The sequence below is a fragment of the Lepidochelys olivacea genome, assembly GCF_965140295.1.
Source record: "Lepidochelys olivacea isolate rLepOli2 genome assembly, chromosome: 8".
NCBI lineage: Eukaryota > Metazoa > Chordata > Testudines > Cheloniidae > Lepidochelys > Lepidochelys olivacea.
Window position 1 is genome coordinate 78,345,051 of NC_140418.1, and position 22,571 is coordinate 78,367,621.

The 22,571-nt window shown below is 40.5% G+C and overlaps 1 protein-coding gene across 1 annotated transcript in view; it reads left to right on the forward strand.

Annotated features, from left to right (window-relative positions):
• Positions 1 to 5,894: 5,894 nt before the first annotated feature.
• Positions 5,895 to 22,571, forward strand: part of ODF2L (outer dense fiber of sperm tails 2 like) — a 53,685-nt gene continuing 37,008 nt past the window's right edge. The window contains exons 1-8 of the mRNA XM_084637579.1: positions 5,895 to 6,205; positions 6,914 to 7,009; positions 12,000 to 12,157; positions 12,929 to 13,046; positions 14,212 to 14,340; positions 15,879 to 15,941; positions 17,862 to 17,933; positions 19,344 to 19,460. Of these exons, the coding sequence (XP_084493705.1) occupies positions 6,926 to 7,009; positions 12,000 to 12,157; positions 12,929 to 13,046; positions 14,212 to 14,340; positions 15,879 to 15,941; positions 17,862 to 17,933; positions 19,344 to 19,460 (741 nt within the window). The 5' untranslated portion in view covers positions 5,895 to 6,205; positions 6,914 to 6,925. The remainder of the gene's footprint in view (positions 6,206 to 6,913; positions 7,010 to 11,999; positions 12,158 to 12,928; positions 13,047 to 14,211; positions 14,341 to 15,878; positions 15,942 to 17,861; positions 17,934 to 19,343; positions 19,461 to 22,571) is intronic.

Below are 22,571 nucleotides of genomic sequence, written 5' to 3' on the forward strand. Positions count from 1 at the left end.
GTGCTGGTGCTTAGCAATTGTGAGAATGCCTTGAAAGATTGTATGCTTAATTGGATATACTGGGCTTGGAATGTGACCTTAATAGGAAATACTGGACCTGGAGTGTGGCTGATAAGTTCCGAGGAAAATCTTTGAAGAAAAAGCCTCAATTATCAAGGATGGTTCTAACTGGTTTTTGCAAAGAAAGGAATTCAACAAGCAGTCACAATCATCATGAAGGTTCTGATAGATAAGGTATACAAGGGTGAACTCTTACTGTTAAAGGATTTGTTATTAGTACCTCCCTGTCCAGTTGGAGCCAGCCAACATGGGTTTAACATCCCAGGTCTAGCTAGTCCTGTTCTAGATATCTGAACAATGTTATAACTGCATGCTACTGTATGGGTGTGATGATTGCTTAGGTAGTTAAGGTATATTTGGAGCAGCTGTAAAAATACCATTTAGCCTTTTCGATTTAAAAAAGAAATTTATAGTTAAGAAATGTTGGTGTTGTAGTGGAATCCTGTATTATTATCATTAATAATAATAATTCCAGCACACTGTAAGAGTGCTATGTGTATTTTTGCCTTATTTAGATGCTATAGTTTTATTTTATAGTATGTTTACGAGTGTTGGAGTTTGTACACTTGGTCACAGCAGTTGTGGATGTCCTTGATGAATGTGATTTGCATCTTTGTAATACACTGCTTACTGTGTGTGATTGTGCCTCCACCTAACATTGTCCCTAGTGGTTATAACAGTCTACTACTTTCTCACAGCTAAAAGTGTCTTCCTATACTCAATTGATAAAGGTCAGTGATTTTTGGAGCTGGAACACAGAGTTTCAATCCTTGCACATGATCCATACTGTTAGCATATATACAGTAATGGTTGTTACACAGTTCTCACTATTTAATCGTAGTTTGCCCTTCAATGAAGCCCAACAACTGAGAAATTATTACTTCAGCTATATCCAAAAGAGGTATCCAAATATTGTTCAGCAAGGTTTCATAGAATGTGAATAGATTGTGAACTCCACTGAATAGTGTTGGACTGTAATAAAGAACATGCCATTTCATAAACTAAGCACCTTGTAAAAATGTTGATTTCACAAACATAATTACATAATTGTGTTATTTTTAATAGTAGAAATGTGTTTATGGCTAAAAAGTCCCGGTTTTGCAAAAGGGAACAAAATGGGCAAGTGCTGTAATTCATCAATTATGGCTCTCTGGATTGCAAAATGGTGTCTAACATGCCAGGAGATGATAACACAATAGGGTGTCTGGGAGTGGCAGAAAATACAGCACAATAAGAGACTTACATCAGAACAATAAACACACTGTATGCACTATATTTACTGTTGTGTGAAAGTTGTATATTATAAACATTTACATTATACACATGGCCAAATGAGTTTCCAAAGAGTCCAGCATGGGAATGGTTGTACCATATTTTATTATCATCCCGTGTTCAAAATTCTGCTTGTCACTAGTGAAAGATAATTTTGCATATTTTATTTGTCAAAATAACACAATGTAATCACACCAGTTTCAATTATGTTGGTAATTTATTAAAAAAAAACTTGTCAACAAGATGTCTAAGGCACTTAAGATTCAATAAATGCTTTTTAGACAAATAGATTCCCTAATAGGCATATTAATACAGAACTTTGAGTAATAATTCCTTTAAACTACAGTACAGAAATGAATTTCCTGTACCAATCAGAAGCAATTCAAAGGCTTTGAGGAGCTGGGTAAACGGAGGAGCTGAGGGAGAGGGAAGTAATTGCTGGGAAGGAGCCTGGAGTGAACCTGGAGGGTTGTTGGGTGTGGGTGGGAGAAGTATGGAAATTCTTTTGTGGGGGAAGGATTGTTAGGGAGTTGAGGAACCTCTCCCTGCAGACCCGGATGACCCCTGCCCTTCCCATTCAGTCAGGAACATTTTTCCCTCTCCCCATGTGCCCTTGCACCCCCACTTCCATTCAACATCCACCTCGGTCTGTCCCCCCAATAGCCATTCACAACCCCAGTGTGACGTTGCACCCCATAATGCTTTATAGAAATATGCTTATGAGTGTAAATATGACATAACTGGAATATGTTTTATGCGAGATATGCCATGCAACATATCTCTGCAAAGGTTATGATCTACTGGATATATTCATCCTATTTGCATGTATGTATCATTTTTGTATTTGAAGTTATGGATATTGACTATGTACTTGTTTGATTTTAAGTAGCCTCAGTGAAGCAGTTGGTCAGCTTCTTGAGAAAAGACTATTCTCAGTAAGTGCCCAATCAAGAAACACTTAAGCTAACAATTAACTTTAAGAAACACCAATCCACATCTGAGCTTTCCAGGGAATGTGGTGTCGTCCTGTAAGAAACTGAGTCATGCATGGACATGTGACTTGCCCATGTGACTCCAAAACTCCATCTTGGAGCTGGATTCTGCATAGGAGAGGGAAAGGGGTTTCCACCCACAAGAGAGAGACTATTTGAGCCCCTAAAGAAACCTCTCCATTTTGTCTCCAGCTGGCTCAAGAGATAGCCTCTCCACCCCAAAGGATGCCTGAAAGAAACTGGAACAAAGGACAGTAACTACAGGGGTGTGAGGGACTGCTGGACCCAGACTAGAAGGAGGCTATCTGTCAAAGAAGCTTATTGGAACATCTCTGAGGGTGAGATTGCCTGCATTTAGTTTCCTACTGTATTAGGCTTAGACTTGTGTGTTTTATTTTATTTTGCTTGGTAATTCACTTTGTTCTGTCTGTTATTACTTGGAACCACTTAAATCCTACTTTTTATATTTAATAAAATCACTTTTACTTATTAATTAACCCAGAGTAAGTATTAATACTTGGGGGGGCAAACAGCTGTGCATATCTCTCAGTGTTATAGAGGTTGAACAATATATGAGTTTACCTTGTATAAGCTTTATACATTGCAAATGGATTTATTTGGGGTTTGGACCCCATGGGGAGCTGGGTATTGGAGTGCTGGAGACAGGAGCACTTCTTAAGCTGTTTTCAATTAAGCCTGCAGCTTGTGCGGGATGTGGTTCCGACCTGGATCTCTGTTTGCAGCAGGCAAGCGTGTCTGGCTCAAACAAGGCAAGGTACTGAAGTCCTAAGCTGGCAGGGAAAACAGGCTCAGAGGTAGTCTAGGCACATCAGGTGGCAGTCCCAAAGGGGGTTTCTGTGATCGAACCCGTCACACCCAGCATTTGTGACCTGCCCCTCCCCCCCCCTCCAGCAGCCCCGTGTGCCCTGCTCTGTCTGTCCCCCACAAATCCTCACCAGGCTCCACACATAAGATGCTGTGAGGAATGCAGTCTCTCCTCCTCCCTATCCACTGCTTGCTGCTCTGGCCTGTAAGCCAGCTGCTATCTGTTCTGACACCACAGCAGCGGTTGGTGAGCAACAGGCATAATTGCAGTGCCTCTTCGGCAGAATGTATTTTCTGCAGAGAAAATTAAAATGTGGGGGACAGGAATTCTGCACAAGCGCAGTGGCACAGAATTCCCCCAGGAGTAACATTTACATGAACAGAGCTGCTTTTGCATATGCAATATACACATGCAAAACTCATCATATGTATGTGTGAAGGGTTCCCCCCACAGGAAGCCACCTGGAATTGGGCTACTACTGAGCCATCCTGGTCCACCAGCCTAGGCTTCCTTTACATCAGGGGTTCTCAAACTGGGGTCAGGGGGTCACAAGGTTATTGCATGGGGGGTCGTGAGCTGTCAACCTCCACCCCAAACCCCGCTTTGCCTCCAGCATTTATAATGATGTTAAACATATTAAAAAGTGTTTTTAATTTATAAGGGGGGGTCACTATGTGAAAGGACTCACCAGTAAAAATGTTTGAGAACCACTGCTTTACACTGACCAACCTGCCAAGTCCTCTCCCAGGCATCAGCACACCTACAAGTAGGGACACACCCAGTTGCAGTATATACAGAGCTGTGATCCGCTCAGCACGGGGAGGCTACAGCTAAGGAACTGCCCAGTTACTCAAATGCACACACCCCTCTTGAGTGCAAACCCAGAATTATACCGGTCTTGCACTGCACAGTGATCTGTACAGCGTAAGCTCATGAAATTTGCCCCATCCTTCAGTGTGGAGAAGGATATGCAACCGCTCTCTGCTCCAAGTTATGACTCCCACACCCTGGTTTTATACAAAGCAAAAATAAAGTTTATTAACTACAAAAGATTTTAAGTGATTATAAGGGAGAACAAACAGATCAAAGCAGATTACCTAGCAAACAAACAAAACAAGCAAACTAAGCTTAATATACTAAAGAGATTGGATATGAGTAGCAAATTCTCATCCTAAATGATTATTCAAGCAGGCTGCAGATATTCTTAAGGGGCCAGCTGCACTTGCTTATAGCTTAAAAACCCCAGGTGTTCCTTTCACAGGCTAAAAATCACTTTAGCCTGGGTCCAGCACTCCCTCCCCCCAGTTCAGTCTTTGTTCCGTAGCTCTTTCCAGGAGTCTCTTTAGGTGGGGAGTCAGTGAAGAACCACAGTGATGTCACTCCTCTGCCTTAAATAGCTTTTGCATATGGCAGGAACCCTTTGTCTCATGCCAGTCAGTGGAAAAACACCGGTATTCCAGAATGGAGTCCAGTACCAGGTGACCTGGTTAGATGCCCCTGCAGTGCCACAGCAGGCTGTTTGTAATGTCCTCAAGAAGACACCCCACCCACCCCCGTTGGGAGATAAATTTCTTCTAAGGCCTATTGTTTTCTCCTCAACAGAGCCTGACAATCAAATAATCAAATAATGCAATCAAATAATGTGATCATCTATGAAAAGTAATATTTGTGTGTTTTATTGCAAATCTTTAAAAATATTTAGTGTCTAATCCTTTCCTTTTCAGGCAGTTTAGCTGGCTCCAGAAGGACCGTCAGGCTTATGGGAATCCTCAGGTGGGGTAGATGCCCTGAAATGTCATCTCTCCACCTGGCAAAGATGGTGCAGTTGGTGCAATTGCAGTTGCTGGTGCAATGATCCATGGCTTCTGGAATGGTTCCTAGGGGTATGGGCAGCAAGTGCAATTACACCAGAAGACTGGCTCAGTGCTGAGCAGTCTCAAGAGCAGGGAATTCAAAGATGGCTCAAAGCCACTTTTTCACAAACACTCTTTCCTTAATTGCACTGAGTACTCCTCTGCTGGAGACCATTATTAGAGCTTCAGTGCCTTTGACAGGCAGGACCTGCACTGCGCTTCAGAATTTGCTAATATGACAATCCATTAGGGAAGGTTAGCTTGGCATGAGAATAGCTCCATTACTGTGTCTTCATGCACATCTTATTTTTCTCGCTGGCAGAAAGTCAAGACGGGCCACAGACAGTCAAGTGGCCCCGTCTGGCTGGTGAATTTAGGATTGGGCCTCTCCAATTTTTGATTAGTCTGGAGATGTGTGCGATGGATAGGCAGGGGAGGGGTCATAGTCTGGAAATGCATGTAATGGGGAAAGGCCCTAGTCTGGAGATGCAAGTGATGGGTGGGCAAGGTGTGTATATGATGGGCAGGGGCAGACGAGGGGAGCCCTGGCCTGGAGCTGTGTGTGATGGGCAGATGAGGGGGGGGGGGGCTGGCCTGGAGCTGTGTGTGATGGGCAGATGAGGGGGGGGGGGGCTGGCCTGGAGCTGTGTGTGATGGGCAGATGAGGGGGGGGGGGCCTGGCCTGGAGCTGTGTGTGATGGGCAGATGAGGGGGGGGGCCTGGCCTGGAGCTGTGTGTGATGGGCAGATGGGGGGGGGGGGCTGGCCTGGAGCTGTGTGTGATGGGCAGATGAGGGGGGGGGGGGCCTGGCCTGGAGCTGTGTGTGATGGGCAGATGAGGGGGGGGGCCTGGCCTGGAGCTGTGTGTGACGGGCCCTGTTCCCGGCGGCTGACGGGGACTTGGGAGGACGAAGCTGGGCTCTGTCCGGGGCGCTCGGGACCGGGCGCCGCGGGGCCAAGACCTTGCTCTCACAGTCACCAGCAGCAGCCAGGCCCGGCCGAGCGGCTGCCCGCGGGCGGAGCTGTCCCCGGCCGCCCTGCACCACTCGGCCCCGCATGGCAGCGGGCTCCGCCCCTGAGTGCCGGCGAGGGAAGGGAGCCGCGCTGCGGAAGCGGCGGGCGGCTAGAGGTTGCCAAGGAAGCAGCTGCGGCTCCCGCCTCCCGCCGGGGAGAAGGAGCGCGACGGCCGTGGAGGGAGGCTGGGTAACGTCACCAGGGACTCTGGCGGGGCAGGGCACCGGGTGGGCCTGGGCGGGGCAGGACAGAGCGGGGGGCGCCCCTGTCCTGCTTGGGGGCGGGGCGTGGCATGGCCCGCGGCGCTGCTTGGCGGCTCAGGGTATTGGGCGGGAGCTGGCCGGTACCGGCGGGGCTCGCTGGGGGAAGGTGCCCGGGCACTGCCCGCGGCAAGGGGAAGCTGCTTGGGGGTGCCCTGTACCGCCCGCGTAGTGCCGGCCCCTTTCCCGTCCCCTCACACTCACGGCGTCGGCTGCTGTGTCTCGGATGGGGGATCTTGAGGCCAGGCTTTGCCCTGACGGGCCTCTCTCCCTCCTTCCCTCCCTTTTATGTCAGTTACAGTCAGTAGCCCTTTATTTTGGGGAGTTGTTTAACTTTTCTGCAATGAATGTGTGAGTGGTTGGGGCCAAGTAAATAAGTGCTAAATAAATATCCCTTACAACCTTACTTTATTAAGTATTGACTCTGGCCAGTAATTTCACTCCGGGTCACCTGGAAGCCTCATTCTTGTAGTAGGTCTAGGTTTTGTTCATCCTGCATTTTATATTCAACTGAACTGAGGTACCAGTGATCTTTAACTACTGTGCCTTCCCTCATTAGCTTGCTTTTCTATTATTTTTATTACGATGATGGCACTGTAGAGAGATGCTTTTATATCAACTTTTAATCTTTTTGCAGAATTAGGACACAATGTTGTCATCCATGCACATACAGAATAACGATAGTCTATCAGAGTTGTATGTTCAACAAAAGCTGTCTTTTGACATTGCTGAGGTAAGTCAAATCATACTAATTTGCAGTGCCATCAATAGGGCCGTGTGGGGCCCGGGGCAGAAGTGACAGATTTCTCTCTTCCGGGACCGACCACTTGCACCGGCCCACGGGGCCCCCCAAAATGCAGGGCCCGGAGCAGTTGCGCCGATTCGCCCTACCCAAGGGACTGCACTGCTAATGTGTTACTGATGTATGAGCATTTCCTACAAAGGAAAGTAATGTATGCACTTTGTTACTGACTAGGCCCTGGCTTCAGATCAAACTTTAAATTTTGTGTCCTATCTGTAGACAGTAGGAAGAAGGGATGCATTTGGGGTTTGATTTTCAAAAGGGTATGAGGGAGTTTTGTGCCCAATTCCCCTTGAAAAAAATCAATCGGAGCCAGGTATTTAACTCCCCTAGGCACTTTTGAAGAGTCTACTCTTGCTGTTTAGGAATGGAGTGCAATGCTAATAAAGGACATATATAGGATAATTCTTTAAGTGAGTTAGGGCAAATCTACATTACAGCGCTACATTGGCGCAGCTGCACCACTGTAGCACAGCTAGTGAAGAGACACTATGCCGGTGGGAGTGCGCTCTCCTGTTGGCATAATTACTCCACCTCTGCAAGAAGCGGAAGCTATGTTGGTGGGAAGGTGTCTCCTCCTGACATAGCACCAGTGGTGGGAAGGTGTCTCCTCCTGACATAGCACCAGTGTGAACAGCACAAAACTTGCATCTCTCAGAGGCTGCTTTTTCACATTCCTGAGCAACATAACTTAGACGGATTTAAGCAGTAGCGTAGACCTGCTCTTAAACAAGTGTTTGTTGGAAGCTGTTTGGTCACATCTCAAGCCACTGGGAAATAAATTCAGAGGGGAATAAAAGAAAAATGGGGTTAGAATAAAGGATATTATGCGGAAGACTTCTGCGTTGGTTTATGAAAGTGTATGAATATGCTACACATTTACTAAGAGAAGCTATGTTCTTAAAAGAAGATTCACGCAAGTTTGACACAAGGTAGGAGAGATCCTATATCCTAATTGAAGACTACCTCTAAAAATTACATATTGAAAAAAATGGATAAATTCTAGTTTGTGCTTCTCTGGCTCTGGATGAACTAGGATAAATTAAATGCTATGCTAAGCCTCCCAAGATGCTGCATAGAAGGAATTTGACTAATCTCAGTCATAAATTTTTGTGCTTAGTTGTGCAGTGTGTAAATATAGCAAAAATATTTTCATAGCAATATTAACTTGAGAACATATGAAAATTTGCATTCAGCACACATGGAATGAAATGTATTAAGCCTTTGTGTAAATATATTTTATAGAACTTACTTAACAAGCCTACATACAAGTAACTTTGCAAGAATTTACTTTGTAGAACTAATGGAGACTTAATTCACTCTTACAACTTAAATTAGTATTGTTAGCTGGTTTCATTAAATGCTTATAAATTTTAATTTGGTTACTGTTTTGCTATACATATTTATATCACTCTAGAAAAATTCTACTTCTCCTGGAACTAAGTACCCTTTTAACTTGCATCACCAGTCAAAGAAACAATCAGTTTATTATTCTTATTTATTTATTAAGACTTCAGACTGGAAATGTTCTAGATTCATTGAGTATAAGATCTTGTAGCAAAACAGTGATGGAGAATTTGCCACAGCCTTTGAGTTGTTCCAGTGGTTAATTACCTTCACTGATAATAATTTTCACCTTATTTCTAGTCTAAATTTGTCTGGTTTTAACTTCCAGCCATTCAATCTTGTTATACTTCCATCCGCTAAATTGAGAAGCCTTCTAATATCAAATTTATGTTCCCATGTAAGTACTTAACAGACTTAAGTCTATTTAATCTTTTCTTTGATAAGCTAAATAGTTCCTTACGTCTTTCTCTAAAAGGCACATTTTCCACTCTTTTAATCATCTTGTGGCTCTTCTCTGAATCATCTCCATTTTACCAACCTCCTTCTTGAATTGTTGACACTAGAACTGTACTCAATATTTCAGTAGTGGTCAGTTGCACCAGTGCCAAATACAGAAGTAAAATAACCCCTCTCTTCTCCTACTTGATATTCCCATTTTTACATCCAGAGTTCACTTTAGCCTTTTGGGGTACACTGCCACACTGGTAGACCCCTAAAAGTCTCCCATCCTTTAAGTATGGCCTGCGGTTTTTTTTGTACATATATGACTTTACATTTGGCTCCATTGAAATGTATATTGTTTCCCAGTTTATCAAGTAATCCAGATTGCTCTGGATCAGTGGTGTGAATTCATTGTTTAAACACTCCCCAAATCTTTGTCATCTGCAAACTTTAGCAGTAATGTCTTTAAGGTGTGTCATTTTTCATAGCCAATATTATACAAGGGAGTAATGTGGCTAGCATCATGTCCAGCCGCCTTTTGTAGCATGATGTGCCCTCATCGCTATGGCACCTCCTGCTGGTTAGTCCGGGAATTAACTCATCCAGCCTCAGACCATCTCCTGCTGTTGCTTCTTGTCTTTTTATTCTTAATCTCCACCATTATACTTCAGGCTCCGAATCCCTCCTGGCCCACAGTGCCCCTTCTCCTGGGTACTGCCCCACAGCAGTGGCCCCCACACTCAGGGTCCTCCCCTCCCCAGGGAACCCCCATCCCCTAAGCCCACCTCACCTCAGTGACCCACTGCCAGTCCTCATCTAGCTCCTTCCCTCGGGGCAAACTGCAGTCTGAAGTGGCCAGGGGGTTGGACTGGCTGCCTAGTTCTTCCCTGGCTGTTCTCCTCAGCCCCAGTACCTCCTCAGGCCTTGGAAGCAAATTCTCAGCCTGGGAGTTCACCAGGCTGGAGCTCCTCCTGCTCTTCCCACCACTGCTCTGTCCAAGGTAGTTTCTTTTGCTTGCAGGCAGTCAGTCTTTCCCTCTCTAGGCTGGAGAGAAACTGGTAGCCTGCTGGCCCTGCAGCCCTTTTATATGGCCTAGCCTGGCCCTGTTTGGCTGCCTCCCAGCCTTCTCTGATTGGCTGTCAGCCCCAGCCCTCCACAAGGACTGTTTTTTAATCCCTTCTGGGCTGGGGCAGTGTGACTGCCCTGCTACACCCTTGACTTCTCAAACCCTCTGGAGGTGAACTGGAGACAGCCTTTCAGTGTAAGATCAATAGAGACCCCACCCATTAACCTCTGGGATTGTTGTCAAGTGCATTAACCACCACACCACATTTTGTATATCACTTCCCCTCTGAACCAGGTTGTTTTTTAAGCAATATAGCCTTCTCAGTTGTGGAATTGTACCTTTTTTGGCATCTAATAAAATGTTTTTAAACAGCTACCAATTATCTTTCACATTTTTCTGTATAAATTCTTTCTCTCAAGTGATTTGGTTCATAATTGTTTTCAGCTTTCTATAATTGGCCCTTTTAAATCACCATGACTGGCTTGGACTTCATTGTCTTTTGTGTGCAACATATGTAATCAAGTCACAATCACTTGCACCTACGGAAACGCTCATTTTTAGTTCTGCAATCGATTCCTCCTGTCAAGATGATAAGGTTTTTTATAGAATTCCCCTGAGCTGGGTATAACACTTCTGGAATTAAAAAATTGTCCTCTAGAACTTTTAGAAATTCAGAGGATGTTTTCGTACGAGCAGCATAAGACTTCCAGCATATGTCATTCAGATTGAAGTCCCCTATGAAATGCAAACCTATGAAAAAACAAAGAAATTAAAATGGAAAAAATAGAAGTTGGTTGTAAAATTTCACATTATGAGAGATGTAAATAAGTGTGATGTTATAGTCTAGTTATTAAGAGTCTGATGCTAAATTCTCAGTTTTCTCAATTCTCACCTCCTCCTGTTATGTCACAAGGTGGGGCCTTTAGTGATGGTGGAAATAACAGATGAAAATGATAATTTAGTTTGTCCTGAACATTTTTCTTGAGTATTTCTACTTAATAAAGAACTTAAGTTGTTTTGTCTTGAGATGTCTCTTAGGCTCATGTGGCAGCTAAGCATAGCAAGCTTAGCAATGAGTGGTACCAATTGTTACATAATTCTCAATATAGTTATTGTAGGGAACAAGACATGCACTACCTATTACACCCGGAGAAGCAGCAAAACTCTGTTCATTGATTCAGTCCTGTGAAGACTATTTTAGAATCAGAAAAGTCAACCAACATGGAAAATATTTTACTGGTCTAAGTGAAGAAGCAGACCAAGTAGGGAAGACCTAACAATAGTATCAGTATGAGGCTGACGCTCTTAAGCCATTCTTGCACTCCTGTTGGCATTAGAGATATTTACACATTTGTTCTTAACTCCCTTGCATTAAATAATTTCCTGCTAAATTGGAAGGAATTCATAGAATGATGTGTGCGAAAGCATAAAGAAAATTCTACCTAATTCCTGACTAGCTGTAAATTCCTGTAGAGTGGAACTTTCAAAGGATAATCAGGAAGTTAAGTACACAATTCCCTTTTGAAATTAAATAGGATTTGGTTGCCTAACTTTCTTAGGCTCCTTTAGAAATCCCAGCTGGATTGTTTTCTGTACAGTTTTTAAGAAGCTAATAATTAAACTATGTGACCTTAATGCTAAATTTGTCGCTATGATAACTATAATCAGAAACATCCTTCTTTCTGCCCATTTATACAAGTAAATAATTCTGGACTTTCATTTTTCTCACTGTGATGGTAATATGCTTGATCTTCAGGGTATAACGTCCACTGTTAGCTGTTTTACAGCATTGGACAAGACTTCTTACATATAGACTAAAGAAAGTAGGAGAAAAGTACGTAGAGTAATAAATTATTGAGGAGAAAATTGGTACCATCTTTTAATTCCATTCTGTTTCCCATAATAAAAGGGATGATGGACATTTGAAATAATTCTGGCCCCATATTCTTGTTTGTTATCTTGTGATAGAGAATCTTTTGATTAAGCTTTCGTTGTTATAGGTAGAAAATATGTCTTGAAATAGTTGGGGAGAAGATAAAGACTAAAATAAAATAAAATGTTTGTAAGTTTTCAGCATGCATGGAGGAGGAACCCTTGAAGCAGAATTGGAGTTCATTTACCAAAGTTATGGATAAACATCAGAGCAAGCTGAAAGAACTGTCACCCCAGCTCAAAAGCAGATCACAGGAAAACTTCCTACAACAAAACCTGAGTGAAATGAGATGGTATGCTTCAGACCAGGAAAAATACAATTACAGAATTTCATGAGACCAACAGTCTTTCATCTGTTCTGACAGCATTTATTTATGCTTCTTTAGCTGTTCAAATCCACACAATGTGTTCAAAACATAAATATTTATCTTCTGTGAGTGCAATTCATGCTTGGGCAGATGATTCATTTAAGGCTTTGTGTTTAGACAACATAGGGGCTTATGTAGGTCCTCTGAACAGAGATTAATTTCACCCTATAATAGGGAACTTTTTGAAAGTCTCACCCTGTCTGTGTTTGCCATCTGAACACTGCTGTATATTGTACTAGTTCATGAGACCCTGCAAATGAGATTGTTTAGTCTATTTTCATTCCCCTGGCTGAGTGAAATGCAAAAAGCAAACAGCTTAATTAGTGAAAAGTACATTTGATTATTAAAAGTTCGTGGTACAGTCATCTAAGGAGTTATTGGTAACACTTAAAATAAACTTTGCTTCAAAAGGTTTTTTTTGGTTTGTTTGTTTTTAAATAGGGTAATTCCCAAAGTTCTTACTTCCTCTGGCTTTAGAGGACATAGAATGCAGCAGCAAGAAAGTGTTCCCATAAGTATTCAGTGTAAATAATTTATGATATGCAGTTGAAAAGGAGTTGTAGCCTGTATATTAAGGGAACACTATAAGAAAATTCTGCCTTTGGTTCATAAATATTTGTGAAATGGAAAAGTTTATTTAGATATTAAACATGTATAGTTCGTGCAATTTGATTTCTATTAAGTTCTTGTGAATAGGTTGAAAGAAGATGAAATTGCCACATTGCAGGAAAAGCTTCTTGAAGCAGAGATGGCAATCAGTTCAATAGAAATGTTTGTGCCTTCTTTTAAAGTCACTATTGCTGGAATGACAAATGTAAGTTACTGTATTTTAATACTATACAAAAGTCTGTGTACATATTTACCATCAGAACTCTAACTGGGTTAGTGTTCTGGGATATGCTGTATGGTGTTTTTTTTTTTTTTTTTGCTCCACTCATTTCTGCAGAATTAAACTTTTATTTTATAAAATCTTAAATGTCTGACTCATATGGTTGATTAGAAAAACACTCTAAATGTTGACTGATGCGTTGATATGAGTGCAGACATACATCTTTAAATAAGAGCTTTAAGAGGTCCGAATGTTTGTTTTAATCTCACATGAATGTTAATTCTGAACCCTAACGATGCCAGTCAACATTCTGAGCTATTTTACTGCTGATCATTTTAGCAGAAACGTATACCTACTTGTGTATTGTGGGTTTGTGAGAAGAACTTGAGTACATTTGCATCTTCTTCCCCAATTGTAACCCTGTTTATACACAATATTGTACAGGAGTTACTTTTTTTTTACTATGATTTTAAAAAATATCTTCAAATGAGATTTTTGATGTCTGTAACCTGTTGAGTACAAATACATTATTACTATTTAAGTTTATAAAACAAAACAAATATTATTCTAGGAGTCAAGATATCTTGATTTTTTTGTAGTCCCTCATGGATAATTTGTTTAAGAATTGCCATTGGGAATTCACACTTTTCTGTACCACAGAGTTAACATTTCCAATAGTACTTCAGTTTCTCTCCAGCTACAGACAGAAGTATTGTGAATACATATGTGCAAATCCAGATGAAATAACTTCTGTGATAGTACTTACTAAAAGGTCTATTACCTGATTGTCCTTTGTTATTTTTGGAGCAGCATAACTAGTTTGATTTAAATGGATTTTCCCTGGGGAGAGGAAAATTGGGTATTTTATCAGCAAAAAAGTTAAACTAGAGAAGAGCATATGCCTGATCTCTCTGTAACAGACTTTGAAGAGTGAATATTGAATTATGTAGTATTTCATACCAAAATGTTTAAATTCTAATCTAAACAGTATTTTGCATATTCATTATGATATTTTTGCAGTGTACTTAGAAAAATAATTTTATGTTTTCTATATTTTAAAGCTAAATTTTAATAGTGGTAATCATGCTGTTTTGGGGAAATATTGTAGTACACTTACAGTATATTTGTTTGTGGCTTAATATTTTATCAGGTGTGTAACCTTTCTACATCAGATATGCTTAAGATTTCTAAACAAGAGGATTTACTGATAAAGGAACTAGAGACTCTCAAACACATAAAAGGATTGTTACTGCACCTACTTAGAACAGAGCATGAAGAAGTAAGATGACCCAAAACAATCTTGGGCTGGTTTAACAGAGAGCACGAGCACATTTTATTTTTTTTCCTGAACTTTTTCAGTAGTGTTTTCAAAGAAAGAAAGCGCCAGTCACAGAAAATGCAAAATCATACTGTTTCAAATATTCTTTATTGTCCAAATCAACCCCAGGTTGTGTAGGAAGTTTAACCTATTTCAAGAAAACTATGCTATGCTTGTATTGTATTGTAAATATCATAGAATACCCATACTTTCCTTTCATGTATATGTAGTCTTTAATCATAATCACATTTGCTGAATAAGACAGAATAGGAATTGCTTGACTTCAAAAAAGATATATTAAGTTTTTAATAAAAAGCAGATGAGAGAAGGCATGTTTTTTCTTTTTTCCGGAGCCTATGTATATAGAATAATCAAGGAAGGAGAGGAAGTTTAAAAAGGAAAAGACAAACAAATAGAGAATGACAACTGGTAAATAATAGGGAGGCAGAGAGAAGAAAAGTGAAGAAATATAGAGAGCATTATATTACAATAATAGTGTGATTATCTCTTTGTGTTTGAATACCTTCTATTCACCGGTTTAAACAAAACCAAGCATACATAAGCAGTGAATTCCTAAAGTGGACATTGTACACATGTGCTGGTGGCTCTGTTCAGAATGCTCTGTAAGGCTTCCCTTCACTGATGAGACAGAGTACACCATGCTTCCAAAATCCAGCAGAGTGCACTCTGCAAATACCAGTGCCGAGAATGCAGCTCTCATTTGCTTTTCCCCTTGTTACTTTTCTCTGCTTTCCGATCCATCTGTAGTTTGACACTCAACTTGCTGGTTATCTCCTTCTTATAATTCAATATGCACTGGCCCTGTAACATGCTGAGTCATCTAAACTTCCTTGGAAGTCAGTGAGCCCATTCTCTGAAGTTAAAAAGTTTGGGATTTACTTAACTGGAAGTTCCATCAATAAGGGTAAAAAGACTAACTGATAAAATAAGGACAACTTTGACTGCCAAATTATGTAATTGATGATTGTGTGATAGTTATGGCTGCATAAATGGTTTTGCCATTCCAAGTTTATATTTATGATAGAAGTTAATATTGTGGGATATAAGATATTGGGGTCTGGAGATAATCTTAGCTGCCATCAAACAATATTTTCAGAAACTCTTAAGGAAATGCTTCACTTTGTCTTTAAAATAGATGAATGGAATACACACTTGTACTTTAGTCTACTATTTGAACAAGGAAAATTAAATATGAATGCCATGTAAGTGCTTCTATTTAAAAAATAATCAGTGTTACATATAGAATTAACCTTGGTTTATTTTCCCCTATTGATAAACTCCGCACATAGATTGAACAGAATCTCTAAGGTATTTCCCACCAATTGTAAATAATCATGCATGTCAAAGTAAATACCTCCTTGCTGTGGGTATTTCATATATATCAGTCTCCATTCCGATTACACTGAATCAGCAAGTTCCATATACTATAAAATAATTAATTTTAAAATATTGGTTGTTTTTTCTATTTTGACTTGCAGATAAGCAGTAAACAAATTGACATTTTGATGCAGAAGTTAACTGAAAGTGAAACTGAAAATGATGTAAGTAAATTACATTTTCTGGCTCCTTACCCTATCAAGGTATGCCAAAGCAGTGAAATCCACATCTCATACAATTCCACTAGGCAACTGCCAGACCTAGGATCAGGATCAGGTCTTTCTGTCTTGCGGTCACATGTATGTGTATATTGATATACTTGCCTGGCTCTCACCCAATTTCCATCATTTTGTTTCTTCCTTACCCATTTTACTAGTGATATTTTTCAGGGGTATGGTGTCACAGAGTTTAATGTGCTGTACATTATCCTATATATAGCATGGGCCAGTTTATGATGATGTTCACCAGTGTTATTCCAGAGTAACTTTAATGGAAATGCTACTTATTTACACTGGTGTAACTGAGAAGAATGTCTAGCTCTGTTTCTCTAAGGCCAGATGTTACTTTTGTTTTAATGTTATGGTTATTCAAGTGCATTGCCTTTTTATTCTGACATAAATCGATAGGCACTGTAGGGGAGGGAAAAACGTGAATTCATTGCTCCCCCAAATTACCATTTTTGTTATAGTTTATGTAATGTTTCCATTCCATGATGAGGTCGTATTCCTACCCAGATGGTAGCTATCGTGATCAGACTACACCATTTTGAGCAAGCAGATGGAACTAAAAGCTTGTAAACCCTCTGAATCATTCCCCCAAATATGCCATTTGCCACAAATGAGAAAATAAAGGTCAATATGGTATCCAAGTACCTAAAGCTTCAGAGAGGTAAATCCAGATAGTTAACTCCATGAAAGCAATGACAAGAGAAGTTTAACCATTTTGTTGCAACTTCAGTATTACAAAGAAATGTAAAATTCCACCAGTACCTTTTTTTAAAACAGAGTAATTAGAAGTTGAAGTTCAATTTACTCCAGTACTGAGAAGGAATAACAAGATGTTTAGCTGAAAAGCGTGATACGGTGCTAAATATCTCAGGTAGCATGTATTATTATCCTCATTTTACAAATGGGGTAAATTGAGGCCCAAGGTGGTGTTAATGACTTGTCCAAGGCCAAAAAATATAAACCAAATCACTTTATTCCTAGTTTGGGCAGAAACTGTCTACACTGGAATTTGAATGATATCAGATTTAAAAGAGCTGTTTATTTTTCACAACGCAGGAAGTCTGATACTCAGTAGTTAAGGCAACCTGAACAATAGGTGTCAGTACAAGGGCTGCTTATGGAACACTACCAGTCTGGTAGAGGGGCAGAATATGGCTGTTATGTCTGAAAAGCATTCAGCCAACAAATTTACCTTCAACAGAGGTTGAATCCTAAAACTTACTTTCCGGGGAAGACCAAATAATCTTTACAATTAGGAGCTCCTATCTCAAAAGTAACATTACTTTTACTTAGTTCACAAATATTTACTGGCTCTGTGTTTAGGTTGGTTTTTGGTTTTTTTACTCACCAGAGTAGCACCCCATTCTTAATTCCTTCTTTGGCTCTTCCCTTATTGTCTGCTCTGTCTCCTTGCTCTCTTGTGGCCTCTTCAAATGTAATTTTAAAAATCAGAATTTTAAAAACAATTTGATAAGTAAATGAAGTGTATGTGTATCCTTCAGTAATTTGATTTGCAGGAAATTGACAAAACTTGACAAAAAGAGTGTCCCAGAACAAATCCCTGTAATACAAGGCATCATTGTACATCAGCTAAATTTAGGTACCCAATTATGTTGACTGTGCATCTGTACACTTAAATTCATGTCCCTGCTTTGAGACACTTTTGTTCTTATATTCAGGTGTACTATTTCTTTGCTTTTAAGCATCATCTTGAAATTTTGTGTCACTGGAAATGAGAGCTCAATTCCCTAATAAACTATCCCTTTTACATGTGCAATTTGAGTGCAGTTATGAAAATGTAGCCCAAAATGTGCATATTGAGACCTTTTAATTTTGTATTAATTTTCCCTCATGAAGGGTCTCAGAAAAGAAACGCTTGAAACAGAAAAGCATATTGTAGAGCTTTCTTCTCAGCTTCAACAGGAAAAAGTAAGTCCGTTTCCCCCTCAGAATAGATGTTTTATCTCCGTGTGCTAAATTCTTACCTCCAAAACTCCTAATTTTTCAAATTGTGAGAAGTGTAATATTTAATTTCAAACATAATATGAAAAGCTATTCCTGTGGCCAGTGTTTCTCATAGAGGTGAACCCACACCAGGAAGTTTGGCTCCAGATGTTTTTCTTGGATTGTGAACCACTCTCACCCCAGCCCCTCCAATGGTCAGTGTGAGGGATGGCTCTGAAGCGGGAGGTTGGTTTGGACCTGACTGTCGTTTCTCATTTAAGGTTAGGTTTAGGATAATGTTGCACACATGCATAAGGTAGAGGGTAGGGTTGCCAAGTGTCTGGTTTTCGACCAGCACACCTGGTCAAAAAGGGACCCTGGGAGCTCCGGTCAGCACTGCTGATCGGGCTATTAAAAGTCCAGTTGATGGGGGGGCTGGCAGGCTCCCTACCCGGCTCCGCGCAGCTCCCAGGAAGCAATAACAAGTCCCTCTGGCTCCTAGGCATAGGGGCAGCCACGGGGACTCCACATGCTGCCCCCGCCCTGAGCGCCGGCTCTGCAGTTTCCATTGGCCAGGAACTGCAGCCAGTGGGAGCTGTGGGGGTGGCACCTGCAGGCTGGGGCAGCATACAGAGCTCCCCGGCTGCGCCTCTGCCTAGGAGCCAGAGAGACATGTCACTGCTTCCGGAAGCCGCCTGGGGTAAGCGCCACCGGGAGTCCACAACCCTCACCCCCTCCCGCAACCAACCCTGTGCCCCAGCCCTAATATCTGGCACCATCCCAGAGCCTGCACCACCAGCCAGTGCCCTCACCCCAACCCCATGCCCCAGCCCTGTGAAAATGAGCAAGTGAGTGGGGAGAGAGAGGGGTGAGAGAGGGAGAAGGGGTGGAGCCTCGGGGCAGGGGTGGGGTAATGGTATTTGGTTTTCTGCTGTTAGAAATTTGGCAGCCCTATAGAGAAGAGAGTGCAAAAGCCCTTCTCCATTTTGCCTCTGTACAGGGGCTGTTCACAGTCACTCTCCTTGTGCTCTTTGAGTTCATCTGTCGCTGAAGGCTAGTGTTCTAGACAGTGCTAACCTCGCCAAAATATGTAGATAAAGGTCCCTTTTACCCTCTGTACCAGACAAGGGAGGTGGCTCCATTCAAAGTGAGGGTGGGAGGAAAAGCACTGACTATACTCAATAAGAGGGTTAAAACAGCTCTAGACAGTGCTTCAGTTGAGGGTATTATACTTGAGTCTGGGTTTGCAATCTGTTTCATAATTATATTGTGTATGTACCCACAGAGTGTGTGTACTACTCTATGTTAGAAATCAATTATACTGAAAAAATAGAGAAATCTTCTTATGGCATATCTGCATAAATTAAAAGATTTGTGTTCATATCTTTTGCATAGGCAAATGCACTGAAAGCAGACCACCTATCAAAGTCAGTAGAAGCTGTACAAACCCACCTGCAATGCCAGATTCAGAAAAAGGAGGCTGAGAATGATCAGTTGAAAGCAAAATTACAGGTTACAAATATTTTTCCTTTGGGTTTACTTTTAGTTCATTGGTAAATTAATGAAAGTATGTTGGGGCCAGAGGGCCATTTTTAATTAGAAGTTGTCAGTCAAATCTTAAAATGTCACTTGTTATTATTAAATTAAATCCCTGGTATAGACTTAAATTAGAATAGAAAACCCCAAACCAGTAAAAATAATGGAAATATATATTTCTTGAGATCCACTTGGACAATGCTCTTAATTACAAATGAGTTTTATAAATATTCAGAGCTTACACTATAGACACTTATAGAATGATGTAAAAAGTATCCAAAGTAGCCTTTATCCTGCAAACACTTACACATGTGCACCTAAGGAGTCCCGCTGAAGAGAATGCAACTATTCACATGCTTAAAGTAAACATGGATGGAAATGTTTGCAGGATCAAGGCCTAATAAAGGGACAAATATTCGTGTTAACAACCAGAGAGAGTTGACGGGAGTTGTCAGTGTTGAAAGACTGCAAGGATGTGATCAGGTGGCTGCAAGGGAGGGGACAGACTGTAGCCACAGATTCTCTACTAGTATTTGAAATGTGCAAGGAATGTGAAATTTAGGATTGAGCAGGGGAGTTCTCTTAAAAGTGGACTATCCCTATTACCTTTTATCTTTTTGAATTTGCCGGATACCTTACCATCAACCTGTTGGTCAGTTGCTTGTTATCACACACTCAATAAAAAGAGAAAAATCTTGGTATGAATATAAGCTTCTGTTCACTTTCTCCAGTTTAGAATAATAATAAAAAAAAGTAAGTTCACTCTTACTGAACAATATTTTGATAATGGTCTCTGCTGCACACACTTTCAATGGGCCAAACTTCAAGCAGAACTGCTACTGCTGAAAATATAACTGCCAAGCTTGGTTTTTTTTATTTAAACTCATTCTTGCTTGTACACTAAATAATGACAATGACATTGAGTAAAACCCTGTGTTAGCCATACTTTATTCTCCCTTATTAAAGATGAGCTAATTTTGTTTGGCTCTTTTTATGGTCTGTGCTGTCTATAGGCCTGGCTGGCATGCCTGCTGGTTCTTCACCAGTTCAACTCATGTATTCTATATACTGGATAATATAATTGAAATTAGCTACTTTGTCTACTACATATAGTATTGTTCTCTGAATACAGAATTATGGCCTACTGAGCCCAAACAAAACAGCCAAGTAAATAGGCTTTGTGCAGGGTTCTTTTCAGGGGCGAAGTAGCATGGAATCCTACCCCATTGGCAATGGAGCACCAGTGGAGAGGCCACTTCTACAATCCATGGTCTGTGGGAGCTTGCATAGGTGCTCTGTCATCTCCCATCATATGCAGGGGGGAAGGTTTGGCCAGTTGATCTGTATAATTAAAAATTCCTAAAATAGAATCTCTTACTAGAGAAGGATAGAGCAGCATATCATTTTCATTTCATTTTAACTGATCCTCCAAGGAATTACTTGTGGTTGCTCCAAATCAGTTGTAACTAGCCACATATTCAATCTTTTAAGCACAATTAAAGAAACTAGGGAAATTAATACAAGTTTGCAATATAATTTTAAAGGGGAAGGAGAAGTTTTATATAGTCTGAGGAAAGCTGAGTTTTGTAGTTAAACTAAGCATTGTATGTGTACTAGCTGAACATGTCAAAAAATCAGTTGAATCATCTTATATGCGTAATTTGGGTCTTTTGGTCACTCACGAAGCCCTCCTAGAACAGTAGGAGTTGAAAGGCATGATATGTCATATTGCAAAGGTAACTTGCCTAGATTACAGCATAGCAGCCGTGTTAGTCTGTATCCACAAGAAGAAAAGGAGTACTTGTGGCACCTTAGAGACTAAAATTTATTTGAGCATAAGCTTTCGAAGTGAGCTGTAGCTCACGAAAGCTTATGCTCAAATAAATTTGTTAGTCTCTAAGGTGCCACAAGTACTCCTTTTTGCCTAGATTAGTAATAAGGCTTGGATTTGACCTTGGACTCTGATGTTTTGGATATTAATGATCCCCTCATAGATACCATACAGACAAATATGCAGGATTTTTTTTGTGTTTAGACTTACTAGAATCTTACTCAATTGCAAAGATAAACTCAACTGATAAGTTAATTATAGAAATTAATTAATTCTAACAGTGATTACACCTGTTTCTTGGTGAATATGATTTTCTAATAGTGATACAAACCTTTGTAATGATGTATTTTTACACTTTTTGGAATATAGGAATGAAAGTGATTTTAAAACAATATCACTGTAGAAGTTTCAGAGCAATGCCAAATACTAACTGTGTGTGTGTATGTATAGCTATATAGATAAGGGCTGTTGATTAATTGCAGTTAACTCACACGATTAAAAAAAATTAATCACGATTAGTCACACTGTTAAACGATAGAATACCAAATGAAATTTCTTAAATATTTTTGGATGTTTTTCTACATTTTAAAATATATTGATTTTTATTACAACACAGAATACAAAGTGTACAGTGCTCACTTTATATTATTTTTTATTACAAATATTTGCAGTGTAAAAATGATAAAAGAAATAGTATTTTTCAATTCACCTCATACAAGTACTGTAGTGCAATCTCTTTATAGTGAAAGTGTAACTTACAAATGTAGGGGGTTTTTTTGTTACATAACGGCATTCAAAAACAAAACCATGTAAAACTTTAGAGCCGACAAGTCCACTCAGTCCTACTTCTTGTTCAGCCAATCGCTAAGACAAACAAGCTTGTTTACATTTACAGGAGATAATGCTGACCACTTCTTATTTACAATGTCACCTGAAAGTGATAACAGGCATTCACATGGCATTTTGTAGCCGGTGGTGCAAGGTATTTATGTGCCAGATATACTAAACATTCGTATACCCCTTCATGCTTTAGCCACCGTTCCAGGGGACATGGATTATCTCCTGGAAGCATTATCTCCTGCAAATTGTAACCAGACTTGTTTTTCTGAGCGATTGGTTGAACTAGAAGTAGGATTGAGTGGACTTGTAGGCTCTAAAGTTTCACATTGTTCTATTTTTGAATGCAGTTATTTTTTGTACATAATTCTACAGTGGTAAGTTCAACTTTCATGATAAAGAGATTGCACTACAGAACT